General features: G+C 45.9%; 1 protein-coding gene across 4 annotated transcripts; it reads left to right on the forward strand.

Moving 5' to 3' along the window:
* Positions 1-6,741: 6,741 nt before the first annotated feature.
* Positions 6,742-22,741, forward strand: LOC132487038 (zinc finger protein 77-like). 4 transcript variants are annotated; one of them, XM_060094600.1, is made up of 4 exons: positions 6,742-6,843; positions 18,286-18,412; positions 20,515-20,695; positions 21,111-22,741. In XM_060094600.1, exons 1-4 carry the CDS (start codon positions 6,841-6,843, stop codon positions 22,216-22,218), a joined length of 1,419 nt encoding a protein of 472 aa, XP_059950583.1. In that variant the 5' UTR covers positions 6,742-6,840; the 3' UTR covers positions 22,219-22,741. The 4 variants fall into 4 exon arrangements, with proteins under 4 accessions (XP_059950583.1, XP_059950586.1, XP_059950582.1 ...); XM_060094599.1 differs by lacking the exon at positions 6,742-6,843 and adding an exon at positions 9,081-9,187; XM_060094603.1 differs by lacking the exon at positions 18,286-18,412.
* The last annotated feature ends 525 nt before the right edge of the window (positions 22,742-23,266 follow it).

The following is a 23,266-nucleotide window of genomic DNA, read 5'->3' on the forward strand; positions in this document are numbered from 1 at the left end:
GCAGCAGTGGGATCAAAGACTTTCCAACAGTATTCAGAGATGACCAGAAACAGAGGCGTGGGGGACTTCCCTGGTGGTCCAGTGGTTAAGACTCTGCACTTCCACCGCAGGGGACACAGGTTCATCCCTGGTCAGGGAACTGAGATCCCACATGCCATGTGTCATGTGGTGCAGCCAAAAAATAAATAATTAATTCACACACACACACACACACACACACACACACACACACACACACGTGGTACCAGCAAAACTTTTTTTGAGTTCACTGTCTTTCTCACCATTTCTGAGGGTTGTGGATAAGTTCCTCTCATTTCTGAGCTCTGCTCTCTGTTGTACTCCCAATCGAATTGACTTTCCAGTCAAGGGTTTAGGGGGTCAGCTTGAGCTGGAAGATGGTTCCATCCAGAACCCTAGTCCCTAGTTCTTAGTTCAGTCTGCAATCTCCTGCTTGTTTGGAATCCCTTTTGCAAGTTGCACCCTGCATTTCCCCTTTACTGGGGTTGCTGATACAGTCCTTTCCTCAGTTCCAGTCTATTGACCCCATTTGCTGGAGTCTCCTTATTTAGTCCATGCTGGGTTTTTTTTTTTAATTTGGCAATGCCCTGAGGCATGCTGGATCCTAGTTCCTGACCAGGGATTGGACCTGTGTCCCCTGCAGTGAAAGTGCAGGGTCCTAACCATTGGACTGCCAGGGAAGTTCCCCATGCTGGGAGTTGCTGATGGTGTACACGGACTTCTGCAGCAGTGTGTCTTGGTTGCTGCTGGTTTGTTTTGGTGAACATGTTTATCTTGTTTTGTATAGATAAAGGCTACTGCTAACATGGATCTCAGAAACCAAAAAGCCACAAAAATTGGTGGTCACAGATCAAGAATTTAAGAACTGTTAGAACACTTGCCACCTAACTCAAAGACTCCCATGTTGGGATAAGTTGGTCACAGAATGGGTTGGAATGGTACAAGGTCCCTTGCCAAACTCGAGAAAATTTCTATGCAGTGTGGTACATTGTAAACTACCACAGTTTCCAACTGAGTGACATGTCCCTTTTAGGTATTAGTTTGTCTCCAAGTGACCAAAAGTAAAAGAAATAGAAGGAGGGAGGGAGGGAGGAAAGAAAGGTACATACATACGTACATACATACATAAATAAGATCCTTAAATCCACATGGTTAATAAGCATGCCACCTTCCAGTACACCTATTAGGAACTGTGGTCCCAGAAGCTATAAATATCTGTAAAAATGGCAAAATCTTACAGCAACCTACAAATTTTGTGTCCTGAGAACATGGCTTGGGAGCCCCAAAATATGGCCAAACAGAAATGTATATTAATCTCCATTTACAGCTAGGGTCCTACCAAACTGCTGCCATTCCTCAGGGAAATTAAAACCTAGCATTACAGTGGCTGTTATAAGGAACATTCTAATTAGATAAGATCATTTAAGAAGTGCACTTAATAAAAAATTTTAAAATAGTAAAAATTTTTAAGAATTACAAAGAAAGTGCACTTAAAAGTGAGGGCTTCTGGGCTTCCCTGGTGGCGCAGTGGTTAAGAGTCCACCTGCCGATGCAGGGGACATGGGTTCATGCCCCGGTCCGGGAAGATGCCACATGCCGTGGAGCGGCTGGGCCCGTGAGCCATGGCCGCTGAGCCTGTGCGTCGGAGCCTGTGCTCCGCAATGGGAGAGGCCACAACAGTGAGAGGCCCGCGTACTGCAAAAAAAAAAAAAAAAAAAAAAAAAAAAGTGAGGGCTTCCATGTGAAACAAACAGAATGGGATTAAGTGGCATGTAGGGCCCTCCAAAGTAAAAAAAAAATTCTTAAAAATGCATTACAAAAGGCTAATAGAAAATTAAAGCTATAAGAGGTACCTAAAACAAAAGAACTCATAAAGACAACATTGAACATAGTGGTTATTTTGACAAAACATGTCCACCTTTTATAGTCTCTTATTATCACGAGCAGACCACTAGAAAAAATATTCGTTCTTTTAACAGAAAAACCAATTTTTACTTTTGCACTAACTTACTTGTCATATTAAAACTTGTTCACCTAAATTTATTCCAATTTTAGCCAGTCCTGATGACACAAAAAAATCCTTTCTAAAGATTCCTTTTTTTTCACAAAACTTTTACAACTTTCTATGTCCATTTTACTTGTCCTTTGTTTCTTTCCCATTTAGAAATGACTGGCTTTAGGACAAAGTCACTTCGTTTTCCCACAAAATGCATTCCCATTCCTTATACATTTTTCTTTTAATTTTCTTGCATACAAGGATGTCTTCCTTATTAATCTTAGTAGTTTTAGAAACCTTAATTTATAGTGAAACTAAGAAGTAAGCAATTGTGAACTGTTTGTTGTACCAATATTTCTTTTCCAATTCAGTAAAAAGTATCTTATTAATAGATCCAAATATCTTTTGTTTTCTATAATAAGGCAAAAGTAGGTAAACTTAGGCTTGTTTAGTATTGAATAACTAATGTTTCAGTATTTTATCTTACTCAGAAATGACATAGACATTCAATGAATTCCCATCATTCAGTTTAACATAGCAAACTCTAAGGGTGTAAATTACCCCCTCAAAATTGGTAAGCTATTCTAAATAGATCTAGCATAAAACAGTTATCACTTAAAACTTCACATAGGGAAGATGGCGGACTAGGGGGAAGTGGAATTCGCGTCTCCGCACAACTAGGGCACCTACCAGGCACCAGTGGGGGACCACAGACACCTAAGGGGATGGGAGGAACCCCCAGCGACTGTTTGTTTCAATTATATTTTTATTTTACCTAATATATTTTTCATCTTTCTAATTTTATTTTGTTTTTTGTTCTTTGATATTGTACTGTTCCCTTTTTTCTTTCTTTCTTTTTTTTTCTTTTTTCTTTTTTTTTTTGCCACACCACGCAGCTTGCAGGGACCTTGGTCCCCAGGCCAGAGGTCGGTCCCGAGCTCCTATGGTGGGAACTCCGAGTCCAAACCGCTGGACTAACAGAGAACCTCAGACCCCAGGGAATATTAATCGGAGTGAGGCCTCCCGGAGGTCCTCATCTCAGCACCAACACCTGGCTCTATCCAACTGCCTGCAAACTCCAGTGCTGAACGCCTCAGGCCAAACAACCAGTAAGACAGGAATACAGGCACTAGCAACACAAGAAACAAATAGGTAAACTGGACCTTATCAAAAGTAAAATCTTTTGTACATCCAAGGACACTATCAAGAGAGTGAAAAGACACCCCACAGAATGGGAGAACATATTGGGAATCATACATGTGATAAGGTTTTATTATCCAGAAGACATTAAACAGCCTTGCATATCAATAATAAAAATGCAAACAACCCGGTTAAAAAATGGGAAAGGGGGCTTCCCTGGTGGCGCAGCAGTTGAGAGTCCGCCTGCCGATGCAGGGGACACGGGTTCGTGCCCCGGTCCGGGAAGATCCCACATGCCGCGGAGCGGCTGAGCCCGTGAGCCATGGCTGCCGGGCCTGTGCGTCCGGAGCCTGTGCTCCGCAACGGGAGAGGCCACAACAGTGAGAGGCCCGCGTACCGCAAAAAAAAAAAAAAGAGAAAGGAGTTGAATAGACTTTTGTCCAAGAGTGATATACAAATGGCCAATAAACAGATGAAAATTTTCTCCACATCGCTAATCATCAGGAAAATGCATGTCAAAACCACATGAGCTAACCACTTTGCACCTACTAGGGTGGCTAGAATCACGGCCAGAAGTGTTGTCAAGGAGAAAAGCAGCGGCGGCGGCTCTAGCGACAGTAGCAGTAGCAACGGGTCCAGAGAGTGGAGGTGCTCCTAGAGCAGCGGCAGTTCTGACTACAGCGCGGGGACGAGTCCGGTTCGTGTTCGTCCGCGGAGATCTCTCTCATCTCGCTCGGCTGCGGGAAATCGGGCTGAAGCGACTGAGTCCGCGATGGAGAGAGAAAAGGAACAAATCCGTAAACTATTGGTGGCCTGAGCTTTGAAACGACAGAAGAAAGTTTGAAGAACTACTACGAACAATGGGGGAAAACTTACAGATTGTGTGGTAATGAGGGATCCTGCAAGCAAAAGGTCAAGAGGATTTGGTTTTGTAACTTTTTCATCCATGGCTGAGATTGGTGCTGCCATGGCTGCCAGACCTCGTTCAACGGATGGGAGAGCGGTTGAGCCAAAACGTGCTGTTTGCAAGAGGGGAATCTGGAAAGCCAGGGGCTCATGTCACTGTGAAGAAGCTGTTTGTAGGTGAAATTAAAGAAGATGCTGAGGAACATTATCTTAGAGATTACTTTGAGGCATACGGACAAATTGATACCATTGAGATATAATTGATAGGCAGTCTGGAAAGAAAAGAGGCTTTGGGTTTGTTACTTTTGATGAGCATGATCCTGTGGATAAGACTGTGTTGCAGAAATACCATACCATCAATGGTCATAATGCAGAAGTAAGAAAGGCTTTGTCTAGACAACAAATGCAGGAAGTCCAAAGTTCTAGAAGTTCAAAAAGTTAAACATGAAATTAACCCTGTGAGCCAACATTTCCACTCCTGCCTATACTGAAACAAATGCTCAAATATGTGTACATGAATGCTGGTTGCAGCACTATTCATAATAGCCAAAAGGTGGAAATGTCCTAAATGTCCATCAGTGGCTGATGGAAATGTCCCGAATGTCCATCAGTGGCTGAATGGATAAACAAAGCATAACCTGTACATAGGATGAGAATAATAGTCATAAAAAGTAAGGGAAGCTCTGACACATGCTGCAACATGAATGAAACCTTGAAAATATGCTGAGGAAAAAAGCCAGACACAAAATACCAATATTGTATGATTTCATTTAGGTATATAAAATGTCCAGACTAGGTAAATCCAAATACAGAAAAAAAAATTTTTTTAAAGAATTTTTTTGGCCATGGCTTGCAGCTTGTGGAATCTTAGTTCCCCCACCAGGGATTGAACCCAGGCCCTCAGCAGTGAAACTGAAGAGTCCCAACCACTGGACTGCCAGGGAATTCCCAGATAGAAAGTATTTTAGTGGTGACCAAGAGGTAGGGTTATCATGGCTATAATGGCCTTATACTTTGTTTTTAAACGAGTATACAGTTCACATACCATAACATTCACACTTTTAAGTGTAAAACTCAGTGACTTTTTGTACATTGCACAGCTGTCCAACCATCACTATACAGTGTAAAAAAGGAAATATAACTTTTTACATTTCAAAATTCACAGAGACTGACTAAAGGCTGATCTGACATAAATTTCCCTGCAGTATAAAATGCACACCTGAGAACTGTGACATCTCAGTGGCTGTGCTGAGACCAGTCTTGCAGAGAGACTGGGAACTCAGGGTCTGACTTCCCATGGCGTAAAGCTCCCTGGGCCTTGGGTAGCTGACCTCAAGCCCCAGCGGTGGGAGCTTGGACTAAGGGCAGAGCCTCCTGCTGTTAAAGGTCACACATGGACCAAGCCTGACCCTGCGTTGCACATGGTGGTGTCACTGAGTCTTTGTTCTTAAAGGGCAAGTTTCCACCATGACCTTGCCCTGGGCCATGCCCTGACACTGGAGATCACCAAGCGGATGAAATTTTCACCTATTGAGGTATGGGGAAGTTATTCGGGCTTATACATGATTTAACTCGAATTTTATGCTAACTAAAACGGCCTGTTTGTGGCCTATCAAACACATTGTCTGTATGCTTTAATTATTAAAGGGCACATTGACCAGAACAAAAGATGTCCGTGTTAAAAATAAAGACTAAATGTCTCCCTTCCTGGGACACCAATGCTGGTCCTCCTTCTATGATGACTCCCTTCCCAGGTGCCAAGGCCATAGCTACTCGTTGCCTCCTGCTGCAGCCTATGTACTGATCTGTTTGTTTTTTGGGTTTTTGTTGTTGTTGTTTGTTTGTTCTTGCCGTTTTTTAAAAAAAATATTTACTTATTTGGCTGCACTGGGTCTTAGTTGCAGAACGCGAGATCTTCGTTGTGGTATGCGGGGTCTTTAGTTGTAGCATGTGGGATCTAGTTCCCTGACCAAGGGTTGAACCCACGCCCCCTGCACTGGGAGCACGAAGTCTTAACCAGTGGACCACCGGGGAAGTCCCTGATCTATTCGTTTTTGAAAACTTGAAGGAAAATTTCCTTGCCTTGTTTGCTGTTAAAGAGTTCTGACAAGATAGAAAACGGTGCTAAAAACCTTGCTTCTCCTGAGCAGGTCCTCTGAGTTATCTGAGAGGCCGTCTTAAGGGCTCTAGTCTTCAGTTTGGCTCAAAAGACTTTTCTATTCCTATTATAGATCGTTTATTTTTTATTTCCATCAACAAGCCCTATGACCCGTATTTTCTCATCTTCATTCCGGGTATGGAGCGATCCCCGGGGAAACTGAGTCTGGATTTCCAGGTGCAGGAGGAGGACACAGGGGAGCCACCGAGCAGATGCCACAGGGTGTGCCGCGCCCAGAGCCCGTTCTGCACGGAGCCCAATTCCCAGGCGGGCGGATCAGCCACGCGTGTCCCTGTGGCCTGTCATTCGGAGGCAGGGGCGGGGTCTGGTTGAGCTGTCCAGTCAGCGGCGACTGGGCGGGGTCCGGACAAACAGCAATCAGGATAGAGTGGGACTAGGAGGACTGTCCATCAGGGCAGGGGCGGCACAAGGATTACTGTCCAATCAGAGCCCGGGCCCCGGAGAGGGCGGGCGGCGTGCGCGTTCCCAGCCCGCGGAAGTTTTTCTGCGCTTGTGCGAACTTGTCCTGCGCGGCTTCAGGTGTCGCGTCCCCGTCGGTCTCACCTGCCCAGGTCGGAGGGTCGCCCCGAGGACGCTTCGGAGAACCCGAAAGGAGGCACAGATGGTGAGTCCACCGCTCAGGGCCCTAACAGGGGAAAGGCTGGTTCGAACGGTCCGAAACTTGCCGAAAGCGACGGCCGGGCCAGGGTCTCCCCGCGTCCCACCCACCCCGGACTCCCGACCCGAGTCTCCCCCTCGGCCTCGGGGTGGGTACCCGGGATCCGGACCCGAGTCTCCCCCTCGGCCGCGGGCTGAGGACCTGCCGTGTTGCTCCGTCACTGCTCGGGGTCCGGGGCGTCCGGACTGAGTCTTTGGCCCCGTGGGGGTCGGAGGGAGGACAGGACTATTCCCGACGTGGGCCGTTAGGCGCTGGGGCGTGGGGGACCCGCCCTGGACCTGACAGGTAAAGTCAAGCCCGGACTTGTCAAGGAGACTGTATTGCAAATACTGTTGTGATAGCGCCGAGGCTCGGATCTCGGAGATGTGCCAGCGTCTCCAGCCACACAGCAAAGGGCTTTTCTGTGTGAGGAGGGCAAGCAGGAGGGAAGTTGGGCGAGTGAGGGCGGTGCGCGGAGTGCGGGGCCAGCGTGGCTGGACTGGACAGGGCTCCCTGGGTCACCTGTTGTCTGGAGAAGCTGACCAGGGGCTTGTTCGGAACCGCAGTGTTGCTCAGACGTGGGGGCGACACCCCGTCCAGGAACCTGTGGGGAGAAGTCTGACGCTGTGGGGTAAGAAACAGGACACAGAGAACTTGGTCAAGCCCAAATGTATGGGCAGGAGGGCTGGATCTCCTGGTGTCAAAGATAAAATGTCAAAGTGGGGCTGGCCCCTGAATACATGCAGGGAGCATCACAGAGTGTCTTTGTATTATGGGAACAGATTCACAGTGACCTTGCCCCCAGGCCGACCCCTGACTCAGGAGACCCCCAGGCGCTCCTGTCTCATGTGGAACAGTAATCAGTATTGAGCTTTATTTGGGGTCTTAGGAATTGCAACTTGGGGGACCCAGATTTGAGTTGATGGAATACAATTTATGTTTTTGAGGCATAAGAAAGAAAATTTAAGCATAACATTACTCTCTGCCCTTATTGGGCCCTCCCTAATGTGCATTGTGCATCTGCATTATACATTAACCAGACCTTCTCAAAGGTAGGAATGTCTGCTCCACCAGAAAGATCAAATTTTTTTCCTCGTTCTTCCACCAGCAATGTAACTCCAAGATAACATACCTTTCCTAATCCTGTCAGGGGTCATGCTGATCTGCTGCAGATCTAGACTATGTATTTTTGGTGAACCTTATGCGAGATGTCATTGTGTCATTTTGATATATGCTCCTTTGTCTCAAAAATGTATATGATGGCCTTAGACTTCTAGTAAGTGGAACAGCCCTCTGAGTTTTACGAGAGACTGTCTCCTGGGTTATAATTTTCTCATAGGCTTAAACAAAATTTTCTATTTTCTCTTTTAGATCAACTATTCATTAATTTTTCATCAAAAGCATAACACTGAAAGTGTTGTAGGGAGGAGAAAGAGTAACAGACTTATTAAAGGAAAAGCCACAGGGTTGTTAAAGTTGCCTGGCATGAATTATGATAGACTGACACAGGGAATGAAATATTTGTCCTTAAGGAATAGGCTGTCACGAGTTATTTAGGGGAAGGGTCCAACAAGTATCTTGACTTTCTGGGTCATTGGGCAGATGTTCTGGATGCCTGTGTTAAGGCAGCAAGTGGTCAAAAGTTCAGATTCCATCTGGGCTGAGACCTGCATAAGGCCTACTTCCTCAGTGGCCTCCTGCCTTCATTTTAGAGCGCTTTCTTAGCAATACTGACTCCATTTTGATTTTCCTTTCACACCTGTCCCCTGCTGTCCTGGCTCCCGGACTTAGGGGGGCAGCCCTGGACAGGGGGCACTGAGGGGAACTGAGTGGCACATTTCTGTTCAGGAGAAGGGGACTGCAAGCTGTGGGCTGATGCTGTGTCTGTCTGGCCAGGAGTACATTCGGCTTAGAGTCCACCAGGGCAGCCAGGTCTGGCGCCCCATAGAAAGCCAGGCAGTAAAGGGCTGAAGCCAACCACCCGCACTTCCGCCCTGCTCCGTCACGTGACCTACAGCCCGCCCTTCACTCAGAATCCAGGCCTGCACCCGATGTCAATCAGGGTCCAAGAAGGGGGTGTGCCTAGAGGCCCGTCCAATTAAGGTGCGAAGGCTTGGAGCCTCATCCAATCAGAGACGGGGGCGGGCGCCTTCGCTTACGTGGTGACGTCGCTCTTAGCCTCCCGGGCGTTCCGTCGCACCTACTTCAGGGGGCCTCAGGTGTTCCGTCGCTGTCGCTCTAACCCGCCGGAGCTGTTGGGCTGCAGGGCCACGGGGAGGACGACCTGAATGCGCGGAGAGGGCCTGAAATGGTGAGTGCGTGGGGCTGACGCCGAGACCGGCTGGGGCTGGTTCGAATTGGCCGGAAGCGGCAGCAGGATAGGACTCACTGACCCCGGTCCGGACCCTAGTTTCCACCCTCGACCGCGTCGCGCGGTCCCGGGGTCCTGTCCGGTCCTCGCGTGGGGTCTCGGGTCCCAACTCGGGTCTCCGCCCTCGACCGCAACGTGGGATCCCGTGAGTTCCGACCCATTCCCTGTCCCGGTGGGTGTCTGAGCGAGGACGGGGCGAGCCCCCGGAGCGGGCGATCAGGCGCTGGGGTCCCGCCCTGGACCTGACAGATAATGTCAAGTCCAGGGTTGGTCAGGGAGAGTGTTTTGCAATTAATGTTGCGATAGGGCCGAGGCTCGGATCTCAGGGATGTGCCAGCATCTCCAATCACACAGGAAAGGGCTTTTCTCTTCTGTGAGAGGAGGGTGAGAGGAAGGCGGATTGACAGAACCAGAGGTCCTGTGGTCAGGGCGTCCTCGGCCCAGGTGAGAGGGGATTTGCTCTGCAGCTCAGTGATGCTCTGTTTGGGAGGTGTAGCGGGGAGTGACCCAGAGTCAGGGGCATTTGGGAAGAGAAGCCTGAGTAAAGTTTAGGTAAGAAATGGATGTTGAGCTTAAAAATAACAGTTATTTACTAGGAAAAATGGATTTATTTGGGAACAGCAAAAAATTGCAATTCGGGACAGGCAGAGTATAGCAAAAGCCATAGGCAACTCCAACAGACTTATTTATTGGAGAAAAAGGAGGGAGTTGGGAGGGGTTGTACTGATGTAAAGTCCGTCGAGAGATGGAGAATTCAGGATGATGCTGGTTTCTCATTGGCTAGTTGCTGGGGTAGCCAGTTTCTTGAGAAGATGCAATGTATGTGCATCTTTTTCTGTTGGGGCCTGTAATTGTTGATTCTTTGGTGTTTTCAATTTTTCTGTTGGGGACTGTAATTGACACTTCTTCCTGTAATTGATGTCAAGTGGTACTGGGTGAGGCTCTCCCTTCTGCACCCACCCCCACTTCTTTTTAGTACGTTTTCTCTTTTTTAATTTTCACAAGGACTGTTGAGAACACTTGGTCAACGCTGTGGCATTAAAAAAATTACAAACTTTACAACAAGAGACCTTTATTCAAATGAGTTCCTGGAGGGAGAGCAGGGTCTGTTGCACCAGGCACAGGGGGCTCTGCAGGAAGGGAGACATGTGAACCTAAGATCTGCGGGTGTCTCAAGAGTTGGACAAAGAGAGTTTTTCTCTTATACAGAGGAGTAAACACCACCAGGAGGGACCAGGTGAGATGCTCAGATAGCAGATCCCTGAGGCCAGCCTGTCCTTAGGGGTCTGTCGGCTGGCTGGGGTGAGGCCTGGTCAGGGGGAAGGAGAGGAGCTGAACCAAAGTTTGGCCAACAAGCATTTGTTCTGCTTGGTCAGTGGGGGGAACCGTTCCGCTAATCACTGATGAGGTGGAGACGGGGCTTTGAGGGGACTGCGTCTGGCCTTGTCCTGGATAAACAGGGGGCCTCCGTGTGAGTCTTATCTGAGTCAGGTGGGGCACGGGGGTGGTTTCTTGAAGCCTGCCATCTTCCAAACCACCAAAAGGTGGGGGGTCCTTTCACCTTCCATCGAAGTTTCCAGGAGCACAGGGCTCAGGGAGTGTTCAGCATTGTCCCCTGACACCTGTGAGCTGCCTCCTCTGGGTCCAGCTCAGCACTAATAGCTTCCCCTAATCCAGCTTCTGGTTTCAGCAAGTGTAAAATTCTGCATACTTTCTGCCTGGTTTCTTCTCCTTAGTGAGGGTAGTAAGCATCTCAGGTCTTTGCCTTTTCCTGACAACTCGTGTTATTCCAGGCTTTTGGGCCTTAACCAGAGATGCCTCTGGGGAGAAGTGTCTCAGTACAGAAAATGTTTTCTCTTCCATTAGAATTGCAGGAAATGGGACTTCCCTGGTGGCACAGTGGTTAAGAATCCGCCTGCCAATGCAGGGGACACGGGTTCAAGCCCTGGTCCGGGAAGATCCCATGTGCCGTGGAGCAACTAAGCCTGTGCGCCACAACTGCTCAGCTCGCGAGCCACAACTACTGAAGCTCGCATGCCTAGAGTCTGTGTTCCGCAACGAGAAGTCACCGCAATGAGAAGCCCACGCACCGCAATGTAGAGTAGCCCCCACTCGCTGCAACTAGAGAAAAGCCCACGCGCAGCAACGAAGACCCAACACAGCCAAAAATAAATAAATAAATTTATTTTGAAAAAAAAAGAAAAAAGAATTTCAGGAAATGCAGGCAGTCCCACCCCTTCATGTGAAATGGGTGGAGAGATGGATTAAAAAGATTCATAGAAATTGTAGTGACTCTTCCATGAAGGGTACAGAGTTGTGACACTGTCTGATCCTGGTCCACTAACGGTTACTACCTGGTCAACAGAGGTTAGTGGAAATTCTGTGAAATGTGACCAGTGCTACTGAGACTTGCTCACTTCTTTTTAAATGAGTTACAGCTTGTCATCATGAGGATATTAGTGAACTGATGTCTGTCTTCTGAAAGTGGTGAGCAGTAACCAGTTGCTCAAACCATAAAGGTGCCCTAGAATTTCCCTCTCCTACATTATCCGTGAACGCAGGAGGAAGCAGTGATCCTGCAGGTTCTCATTTACACACTGAGACAGGGGTCTTCGTCTCATGTAAATGACACACGGTGCTTGAAGCAGGTGCATCATCTGGGGCGGGGACAAGCTGAGCCTGTGAGGGAGGTGAAGGAAGGTGCCCTGGGGTCTTGCCCCGCCCCACCTCTCTACCCCACCCCCATTGCAGATGGCCTCCAGACCATAGAACCACCACAGAAGGAGCTGTTGATGGCACGAGCATGGGGCAGGGCATCCAGCTCCAGAAGTGCTGGGGGCGGTTTGTCCTCTGAGGTTGTGCTGCCCTTGGCTATCTCCCGACCTTTGCTTTTGGCCTCATTCAATGAGTTGGTGGATTGAGTGTGATGTGTGCACCCTGAGTGAGTCTGTGAAGGTCAGACGTGGGGAAGACCCCTTGAGCTCCACTGCTGTTGAGAGGGTCGATGAATTAGAGAGTTTCTCTGGGTCAGAACTTCAACTTGAGAGTTTCCTCCTGGGTGAGAATTGAGGCCCAGAGGAGGGGGCATTCCTACACTTAGGTGGAGCTCAGTCCTTCCCCCTGCCCTGGGGGTACCCATCCAGCTCGGATGGCTTTGACCTTCTGACTTGGGGTTTCCTTGTGCACTGTGGGCAGCAGGCTGCTGATCTGAGTGGCTCACACTTGGCTGCTCTTCCCTTTTGTGTCCTCCTCGATACAGTGTTCTGCCCTGTGACTCAGTGTGAAAGCATGTAAGACATTTTTGTTCCATTACTTGAAAGTGTAGGGTTGTTTGGTTTTTATAGATTTCACCAATTTTATATGTATGTGTATGTGTGTGTGTGCAGCTTTATCATGTGTATATGTGTATAGCCATCACCACAATCAAGATACAGCACTATTCTGTCACTACAAAGATAGGTCCTGCCATCCCTTTATAGTCACACAAACCCCACTTCCTTCTTCCCCTCACCTCTAACTTCTGACAAACACTCATCTGTTCTTCATTTGTATAATTCTTCTAGTAGTTTTTTAAATTTTTATTTGGTTGCACTGGGTCTTAGTTGCAGCAGGCAGGCTCCTTAGTTGTGGCATGCAAACTCTTAGTTGCTGCATGAATGTGGGATCTAGTTCCCTGACCAGGGATTGAACCCGGGCCCCCTGCATTGGGAGCACGGAGTCCTATCCACTGCGCCACCAGGGAAGTCCCTCTTCTAGTAATTTTCTATTGCATACTTTTTTTTTTTTTTTTTTTGCGTTACGTGGGCCTCTCACTGTTGTGGCCTCTCCCGTTGCAGAGCACAGGCTCCGGACGTGCAGGCTCAGCGGCCATGGCTCACGGGCCCAGCCGCTCCGCGGCATGTGGGATCTTCCCGGACCGGGGCATGAACCCGTGTCCCCTGCATCGGCAGGTGGATTCTCAACCACTGTGCCACCAGGGAAGCCCCATTGCATACTTTTTTCCACTCTTTCTGGGACTCCAGTGATACTAATGTTTTATCTTTTGTGTTTGTCCCACAGGTCACTAAGGCTCTTTCACTTTTTTTTGGTCTATTTTCTCTTTGTTTAGATTGGGTAAATTCTGATGTTCTACCTTCAGGTTGACTGATTCTTTCCTCTGTCATATTCATTCTGTATTGAAACCATCCAGTTTTTTAATTCAGTTATTGTATTTTTCAGTTCTAAAATATCCATTGGTTCTTCTTTGTATCTTTTCTTTCTTTGCTGAGACTTTCAATTTTTTATTTGTTTCAGGTGTGTTTGTAATTACTGAAGTATTTTTCAGTGACTTTAAAATCCTTGTCAGATAATTCATGTGTGATTTTGGTGTTGGTGTCTGTTGATTGTCATTTTTTGTTTGTTTTATTATTATTTGGCTGCGTCGGGTCTTAGTTGTGGCACACGGATCTTCGTTGCGGCACGTGGGCTCTTCCTTGTGGCACGCGGGCTTATTTGCCCTGCGGCACGTGGGATCTTAGTTCCCCCACCAGGGATCCAACCCGCGTCCTCTGCATTAGAAGCCAGATTCTTTACCACTGGACCACCAGGGAAGTCCCTTGCATTTCAGTTTTTGTTGCACTTTGCAGATACTGCGATGTTTGCAAATTGAAGGTGTTGTACAACTCTGCATCTGAGCAAGTCTGTGGGTGCCATTTTCAAAGAGTATTTGCTCATTGATGGTCAGCATTTTTTAGCAATAGTGTTTTTTTTTTTTTTTTTTTTTTTTTTTTTTTTTTTTTGCGGTATGCGGGCCTCTCACTGCTGTGGGCTCCCCCGTTGCGGAGCACAGGCTCCGGACGCGCAGGCTCAGCGGCCACGGCTCACGGGCCCAGCCGCTCCGCGGCATATGGGATCCTCCCAGACCGGGGCACGAACCCGTATCCCCTGCATCGGCAGGCGGACTCTCAACCACTTGCGCCACCAGGGAGGCCCCCAGCAATAGTGTTTTTTAATGTATGTACAAGGTTTTTTAGACATAAGTCTATTGAGCACTTAAAAGACTATGTGACTTTTACCTGTACAGGGAAGCCAAAAAATTTGTGTAATTCACTTTATTGCAATATTTCCTTTATTGTGGTGCTCTGGAATTAAACCCACAGTGTTGCCAAGGCCTGCATGTATTTTTTCCTGGTAAAATGATGCCATTAGTTTCCTCTGTTAATGATTTTAAAACTCAAGCATGTACTGCAGATCAGCATTAGAGAGATTTCTATGTCTATTATTACCAAGAGATCAGGGTGAGAAATACATTTGGATATTTGAAAAGACTCTCTGAGCAGAAACAAGACTTGAAATGTGGTTTTATGATAAGCCATTCAGAAGATCTCAGTCATGCAATACTAAAAAGACAGAACAGAAGATAAACAGGCACTAAGCTCATTGTCTCCAGCACGTGACACGTGACATATTAAGACATCTTTTGCTCCCATCCTGGTATATGCAGCAGAGAGACAGGCTTTAAATGGGAACCAGCACTTCTGCTCAAATGCATTGGGCAGATTTGTTTTTTATATTCTCCCATTCCACACACCCTGAAAGCTTTCATGATGAAGCACTTCTTAACCCAGAGCAACCCAGTGGTGTACACAGATATCTGTTCAGTAAAGAGGAGCAGTTCCTCGTTGAACAGTAGGAAGAAATGAAAAGAAGATTATGTAAAAAAGTTCCAAGACTGGTATTTCAGTTGCTCTCAAGAAATTTATGCTTCAGTGATAAGGAGATAGACGAGATGAAGACTTAACTAAAGATGAGATTCTGTTAATATGGATCCTGCGGGGGAATAATTGTTCATCCGTATTTTGCTCCATTGGGATGAGAGTTTGAAAAGCACTTCATATGCCTTAAAAAAAGTCATGTTTACTAAAATAAGATCATTTAACTTAATACTAATTATTTATTATTTCCCGTATTTGTCCATTTTCAAAGCTCAACAGGCTCCATAAAGTATACTGAAGAGTGACCTGTTCACCTTATTAAGGCAGGTGCGTGGAAATAGTGTACTAGAACTACATCTTTCATGAACTGTCAGCTTGCAACATTTTCCCCCCAAGAATGGTATCAAAAATTGTGCTTTATGGAAACCTCCCTCCATACTAGGAAAGACTATGAAAGATTTTGAGCCCGGTTCCTTTTTGAAAAGACAGTCTTTCCTCATCTCCAAGACTGAGCATCATTCATCATCTTTAGGGCCAGTCATGTTTAAAGGCTTCACATCCACTCAGCCCATCCTCAGGAGCTGCTTCTTGCCGAGCCGTGTTATCTGCCAGCTCTTCATTCTGGGCTTTTGAAAGTGGTTATTTTTTGTCTTTTTTCTTTCTTGATGGGACCGTTTTAGGAGTTTCAACAAGGATGATCAGGCGTATGGATGGTGCAGGGTATTGGGAGGACTCTTCTCCAGGAGCTGCCCTTGGTGGGTGGAAACAGTGTGTAGGTGATGGCAGTTCCAAGCTGAACGTGACTGGCCCACTCTGCTTTCAGCTCACACATGGTGGAATGTGCGGCGTTACTTCTCTCCAGGATATCTCTGTTAAGGCAGTTTGGGGAATCACCATTTTCAGCCTGTAGTCTTGAAAGAAAACCAGACTGAATTTTCGTCTCTTGTAGAAATAGAACATCATGCATCAAGTTCCATCTCTGGACACTTGTTGCATCCTTGACAATTGATTTGTGATATCTCCTCAACCTACTGGATCTCTGAAACGTTTGTAATTTTGTTCCTTAAGCAATTCATATTCTTTTATTTGCTCAAGTTCTGGTGCTTTTGAATAAAATTGCCATTAGATTGAGAAGAACATGTTTTTAGCTAGTCTGAATCTTTTTTTTTTTTTTTTTTTTTTTTGGCGGTACGCGGGCCTCTCACTGCTGTGGCCTCTCCCGTTGTGGAGCTCCGCAACGGGAAAGGCCACAGCAGTGAGAGGCCCGCGTACCGCCAAAAAAAAAAAAAGTGTTAGAATGTTTACTGGATTGTGCAACCGTCCTCATATTCTAATTTTAGATATTTTTATCACTCAAAAGAACTTGTACCTGCTGGCAGTCACCTCTCATTCCAAGCCTCCGCCTGCCCTTGGTCTAGGCAGCTTATTAATCTAATTTCTGTCTTTATAGATTTGTTCATTCTGTACACTTCACATAAATGATATGATACTGCCTGTGGGCTTTTGTGAATCCTGTTAATGTTTTTAAAGTCCATTGATTTTGTGTCGTGGATTAGTACTTCATTCCTCTTGTTGCAAATAATATTCCGTTGTGAGATTACTGTGTTTGCTTATCCAAATCAGTTGATAACCTTTTGAGTTGTTTCCACCTTTTGGCTGTCATGAATCATGCTGCTGTAAACATCTGTGTATTACTTTTGGGTTTTTTAAAAATATTTATTTATTTGGCTACATCAGGTCTTAGTTGTGGCACGTGGGATCTTCTTCGTTGCAGCGCATGGACTTAGTTTCCCCGTGGTGTGTGGGATCTTAGTTCCCCTACCAGGGGTCGAGCCTGCGTCCCCTGCATTGGAAGGCGAATTCTTAACCACTGGAGCACCAGGGAAGTCCCTGTGTATTAGTTTTTGTGTTGGTGTTTGCTTTCGCCTCTCTTGGGTAGATAGATACCTAGGGTGGAATTGCTGTGTTATATGGTGACACTGTGTTTATCATTTTGAGGATCTGCTGGACTGTCTTCCAAAGTGGCTTCATTTTACCTTCCCACCAGCAGTTTGTAAGGTTCCAACTTTCCCACGTCCTCGCCAGCATCTATTTGTCTGTCTTATAGCCTTCTTAGTGGGTAGGAAGAGGTATCTGCTTGTAGTTTTCATTTGCATTTCCCTGATGACTGATGTCCCATATTTTCAGGTGTGTGATTAGCAAACCCCAGCTGCAGCCCCAGTGAGGTAGCTTTGCCTTCTTTGTAGCTGATGTAGTGGAATATTTTATCATTTCAATTTTCGGAATATATTTTAAATTAAAATTCTAATTGATAAAGATAGTTTGCTTTATATTTCAAGGGTGTAGAGTCATACCATATTGTCCTAAAAACATTAATTCGGTGATTTTTCTCTGCGTTAAAGTCATCTTTGGCTCTAATGCCATCAGATCCTTCTATGACTCTTCTTCGTGGGGCATTATTCTTTTTTTTTTTTTTTTTTTTTCGGTACGCGGGCCTCTCACTGTTGTGGCCTCTCCCGTTGCGGAGCACAGGCTCCGGACGCGCAGGCTCAGCGGCCACGGCTCACGGGCCCAGCCGCTCCGCGGCATGTGGGATCTTCCCGGACAGGGGCACGAACCCGCGTCCCCTGCATCGGCAGGCGGACTCTCAACCACTGCGCCACCAGGGAAGCCCGAGGGGCGGGGGGGCATTATTCTTGATTTCTTGCTTATTTATCTGAGAGGCGCTGCTGGCTTGATAGATGCCTTAGGAACCAGGCCTCCTCTTACCCCACAGGTGTCCCAGGCCCTGGGCCCTGGCCTGCGTCTGTGCCCTCGGTGTCCACCTCATCCTGGCAGGGGGTTTGTACCTCTACCTCTGTTGGATATGAGGGGACTGGCCCAGGCTTTTACATGCTGTTCAGTCCATGCGAGAGTTGTTCAGATTCAGCAGCCCTGGAAAATCAGTGTTCACGACCTCCTGATAGTCTGCTCCGGTTCTAGGAGGTTCAAGGAAATAACTTATGAGCAGGCCAAGTGTCCATTTCCATGTCATCTGAATGATGATTTCATTTTCAGTATGTGTCATACCTCACAGTCTGCTCTATCTCAGTAAAAAACGTTCTTTTTCATTACGTGTGCATGAGTGTTTATCAGGTATTGCTGTTACACTTTGTTTCAGTTTCCAGCACTTACCATCACTGAGTAAAGTGCATTTGATTGGCTTGTGTGTGTTCATTTCCCACAAGAGTGTAAGCTCAGGAGTCCTAGGAATTGAGTCCGGTTCCCGACTGTCGGCCTCCCCATCCTCCCACACATGGGGGTGAAGAGGGAGCCTTGCTGACACGGAACCTGTGGCTGTTTCAGGACTCGGTGGTCTTTGAGGACGTGGCTGTGAACTTCACCGCAGAGGAGTGGGCTTTGCTGGACCCGGCTCAGAGGAAGCTCTACAGAGACGTGATGCTGGAGACCTTCAGGAACCTGGCCTCCGTGGGTGAGGAAGGCTTCCTCCCTGCACTTAGTCTTTAGGGAACAAATATTTCTTACAATGTTCTTTCTTACTGGAACCAAGGAGTAGGAATATGTTGAAAAACAGGCAGACGTGGTCCCCACCTTTATAGAACCTACCTAGAGTCAAATAGCTTTTCCATGACCATAAATATTTCTATATTGAATTGATTTTTATTGCTCTTTATCAGAATCCTGAGGCTCCCTAATTGTATAAACGTGAGCGTGGTCTCCAGTGTCACTTTGGGGCAGTGAGAGCGGCGTTACGGTTTTCACCCTGTGAAAGTTACACTGCGATCAGTACACATTTGACATGATAATCTTGCTGCACTTAAACCCAAACTCACCCATCCTCAGTGACATGAGGACCAGAGAATCGGCCCATCTGATGTACGGCTTGTGTTCCTCCATCCTCCCCATGAGAAGCCTTTCTCCACGAGCAGGACAGCAGCCACGTACCATCTGATCTCCCAGTAGCAGCTGGGTCAGTGGAGATAGGCTTCCCCTAGGGCCTCTGTGCCTGCGATCACCAGGAGGGCACACCTCTCGGGAGGAGCAGGTTCTGGATCAGGGAGAGATATTTGGACATACCTGTTAGAAACATGACTCTGTCTTTGAGAAGGTGATGTTTGTCATTAACCTGGCTTCCCTGTTGGACTTTTCATCCATCTTTGCCTGCTTGGGAAGTCTTTCTGTAGCTCCTCTTATGAAGGGAGCATTTGGGAGTGTGCATTTTGCCCAGTTCCTGCCTGCTTTGCTTCTGTGAAGTATCTCTTCTGAAGTATTTCTTAGTGAACAGTCTGCCATTTTGACTCATTTTCCCTATGATGGCTAAAGTTCCAAATAGCTGAGGTCCTCAAGAGTTTTTCTTTGTGTGTGTGTTAATTTTGGTTTGGACCCAATTCCAACGTGTGTGTGGGTGTGTGGGTATTAATTTTGGTTTGGACCCAATTCCAATGTGTGTGTGTGTGTGTGTGTGTGTGCGCGTACGCATGCACATGTGTTAAGGCACCTCACACCAACAAACAATTATTGGACCAGCAGCACATCATAGAATTCAACTCAATCCTGACATCATCTACCCAGTGATAGCCACAGATTCCACAGCTTAAGGGTTCAGTCCTTCAAGACTTACTCCATATTCCCCCACTTCAGATGCCAATCTCAAGTCCAGGCTTTTACCTGTCCTCCTGACCAACTGGCTATAAATCAGAGGTTCCCATGACCCTCTCCTTGGGTTCAACTAATTTATTAGTTTAGCTCACAGAACTCAGAGAAACATACTACTTACTAGATCACAGGTTCATTTTAAAAGGATATAATTCAGGAACAACCAGATGTAAGAGATGCATAGGGTAAGATTTTGAAAAGGAGTTTCTGCACCTCTCCATGTGCCAGTCTCCCCACATCTCCATGTGTTCATCAACCCAGAAGCTCTCTGAACTGTTTTTTCGTGCCTTCATTACATAGGCATGGTTGATGAAATCATTGGCCATTGGCAGTGGATTTGATCTCTAGCCCCTCCCCCATCCCCAGAGGTGTTGGGGCGTCTGGGGGTGTGGGTGGGACTGAAAGTTTCAACCCTTTAATCACATGGTGTCTCCACTGGCAACCAGCCCCCATACTTCAGTTCTTTCCAACAATTTCTTTCATTAATATAAACCCAGTTGGGATGGAAAGAGCTTTTTATGAATAACAAGACACCTATTTCACCTTTCTGATCCTGAAGCGTTTTCTGGAAATGAGCACAAGAGACCACATATTATTCCATTGCTTTTACTGCTCAGGAAATTCCAAGGGCTTTAGGATCCCTGAGCAGGAAACTGTGGATAAGGACACGATTTATCTGACAAATATATGTTGGTCATCTGAATGACCAATTATATATATACATATACATATACATATATATATATATATATATATTTCTGATAAATCACAATATCACACATCTTCCTTCCTTCCTTTATAAAATTATTTTACATTTTTGAATTAGTCTATGGAAAGAAATCTACATGTGGTCTCTTTTCTTTCCTTTATCCCACCATTTCTTTCCCATGGATTTAATTATGTTACCAATTATTGCAGGTTCTTGCTCTCAAGTTAAAACCAGTAGATCAAGTGCTCATTGGGATATTTTGGAGACTGGACTATGCAGTGAAGAGAAAGTAGTAAGATTCACAAGAAATGATTCCAGGTCTTTTTTGGGAGAAAACTGGGCATTTCATAACATGCAAGATCAGCATCTAACTCAGGAGAGGCATTTGAGGTGAGTGGCACTCCCACAAGGGGAAGGGGAATCTCGGCAGAGTATTAGACTCACTTGAAATTAAAGAAAAAGTGTAAACTTAGCTAAACAATTTTCTATTCACAGAATTCTTACAAAACTACTTTTATAAATGTGATGTAGATATGGAGCTCCTAAAACTTAATTCAGTAGGAAACACTGGTCAGGAAACCTCGTACGTAAAAAACACTGAAAGTTACGGCTCTGCTTGAGCCCTCAGCTGGAGCATTAAACTTGTTGCACTTTGTCACAATGCAGAGAGTGCTGAAGACATGCCCATTCATTGAAAATGGCAAATGTGTAGTCAAAATAATAATGAATAACCATCAACAAATCACTAATTAATAAATCACTTATAATCATTAATCCCTAATACTGTGCTTCCTATTTTGAACAGAAATAATTTGGTGGAGAGTCTCTGTGAAGGTAAAGAAGGTCATCAATGTCTAGAAACCCTGAACCAGATTATAGATCTTACTGTGCATAAGAGTTATCGGACTGGAATTCAGCCCCATCAATGCATTAAGTGTGGAAAAGCCTTCAGGGATGATTCTTTCCAGAAGAATCAGCAAAGATCTCACCCTGGACACAGACATTATCCATGTGAAGAATGTGGGCAAGCCTGCAGCTGTATCTCGTGCCTAAGCCCTCCCAGGGAAACAGACATTGTAGAGAAACCCGAAAAACATCAGGATGCTGGGAGAGCATCTAAGAGGTGCGTGAAGAGTGACAGTAGTAAACAGCCTTTGGAGCATAAGAAATCTGGAAAAGCTCTCACTTGTCCCTCATCTTTTCAGGAACATGAGAGAAGTCATTATGGACAGAAAATCCACATGTGTCAAGTATGTGGGAAATGCTTCAGTTATTATTGCCAACTTGCACGGCATGTGAGAACTCACACTGGAGAGAAACCCTATGAATGTAAAGAATGTGGAAAGGCTTTCACTCGCATCTCACACTTCCGAGAACATGTGAGAATGCACACTGGAGAGAAACCCTATGAATGTAAGCAGTGTGGCAAAGCTTTCAGTTGGTGCACTTACCTTCGAGAACACATGAGAACACACAGTGGAGAAAAACCCTATGAATGTAAGCAGTGCGGCAAAGCCTTCCCCTATCTCAAATCCCTGCAAGGACATTTGAGGATCCACACTGGAGAGAAACCTTATGTGTGTAAGGAATGTGGGAAATCCTACAGTTGTCCCAAATACTTTAGAAAACATGTGAAAACACACAGCGGAGTAAAACCCTATGAATGTACAGAATGTGTGAAAGCATTCATTACTTCCTCATCCCTTCGAGAACATATGAAAACACACAGTGAAGAGAAGCCCTATCAGTGTCAGCAGTGTGGGAAAGCCTTCAGGTATCCTAGGTCCCTGCAAGGACACATGCTAACCCACAGTGAAGGGAAGCCATATGAATGTCAGCAGTGTGAAAAAGCCTATAGGTGTCTCATATCCCTGCAAAGACACATGAAGACACACACTGGCGAAAAATTCTGAATAGAAAAACTATGGGAAAGCCTTCATTCTCCCTTAAAATCTTATAAATGGAGCAGTCACAGGAGAGAAACATTATGAATGGAAAGAATGTGGGGAAACCTTCAGCACTTCACTTATTTTATACTTGAAAACTCAGGGTAGACAGAAATTTTTTTAATGGAAATAAGTATTATTTTTCCTTTTAAGTGCCTCATCCTGAATAGGGATCCCAGTGTATTAGTTTCTAGCTCATGTTAACTGATCTGAACACTTAAGATAATAACCATGCCTCTATGTTCCCATCAAATTTACTACTTATGTTTTGTTATCTTGGACTTTAAATAGTTATACAGTCAAATAATACTTGTCTCAATTCCATTACAATGTCTTTTGAACCCAGAGTGAAAGTCTTTTTGGTTGGTGGTTTTTTTCATGTGCAACATGGTATGAGTTTAGATGAAAAAATTTTTTAATGAATTTATTTATTTTTGGCTGCGTTGGGTCTTCGTTGCTGCGCACAGGCTTTCTCTAGTTGCGGCGAGTGGGGGCTACTCTTCGTTGCAGTGCGTGGGCTTCTCGTTGCGGTGGCTTCTTTTGTCACACAGCATGGGCTCTAAGCGCACAGGCTTCAGTAGCTGTGGCTTGTGAGCTCTAGAGTGCAGGCTCAGTAGTTGTGGCGCACAGGCTTAGTTGCTCCACGGCATGTGGGATCTTCCCTGACTGGGGCTCGAACCTGTGTCCCCTGCATTGCCAAGAGAATTCTTAAGCACTACGCCACCAGGGAAGCCCCTAGATGAAAATATTTTTGATTCTTACTTTGCCTTATATTCCTAATATGTAATCATGATGTGAGACCTGTGTTGTTGAAATGTCTTTTCTGGTTCCTGAATGATATTGGAATTTTCTGACTCAGTATTTAAGCTGCCCTTAAAGGTGTGTCTTCCATGTTTGTTGCTAGTGGATACCATATTTGTGTTCCTCACAGAAATTAGTAATTGTGGGAGGTCTTGGAAGACCTTCTGTCTCATCTGATTATGTTTATTAACTTGGCCTCTCTTCATTGTCCATG

The sequence above is a fragment of the Mesoplodon densirostris genome, chromosome 3 (genome assembly GCF_025265405.1).
Source record: "Mesoplodon densirostris isolate mMesDen1 chromosome 3, mMesDen1 primary haplotype, whole genome shotgun sequence".
NCBI lineage: Eukaryota > Metazoa > Chordata > Mammalia > Artiodactyla > Ziphiidae > Mesoplodon > Mesoplodon densirostris.

Coding starts and splice junctions, on each gene's coding strand:
- LOC132487038 (XM_060094600.1), top strand. Junction 18,413..20,514: donor CAGGAACCTGGCCTCCGTGG/GTGAGGAAGGCT, acceptor CAATTATTGCAG/GTTCTTGCTCTCAAGTTAAA. Junction 20,696..21,110: donor ACTCAGGAGAGGCATTTGAG/GTGAGTGGCACT, acceptor TATTTTGAACAG/AAATAATTTGGTGGAGAGTC.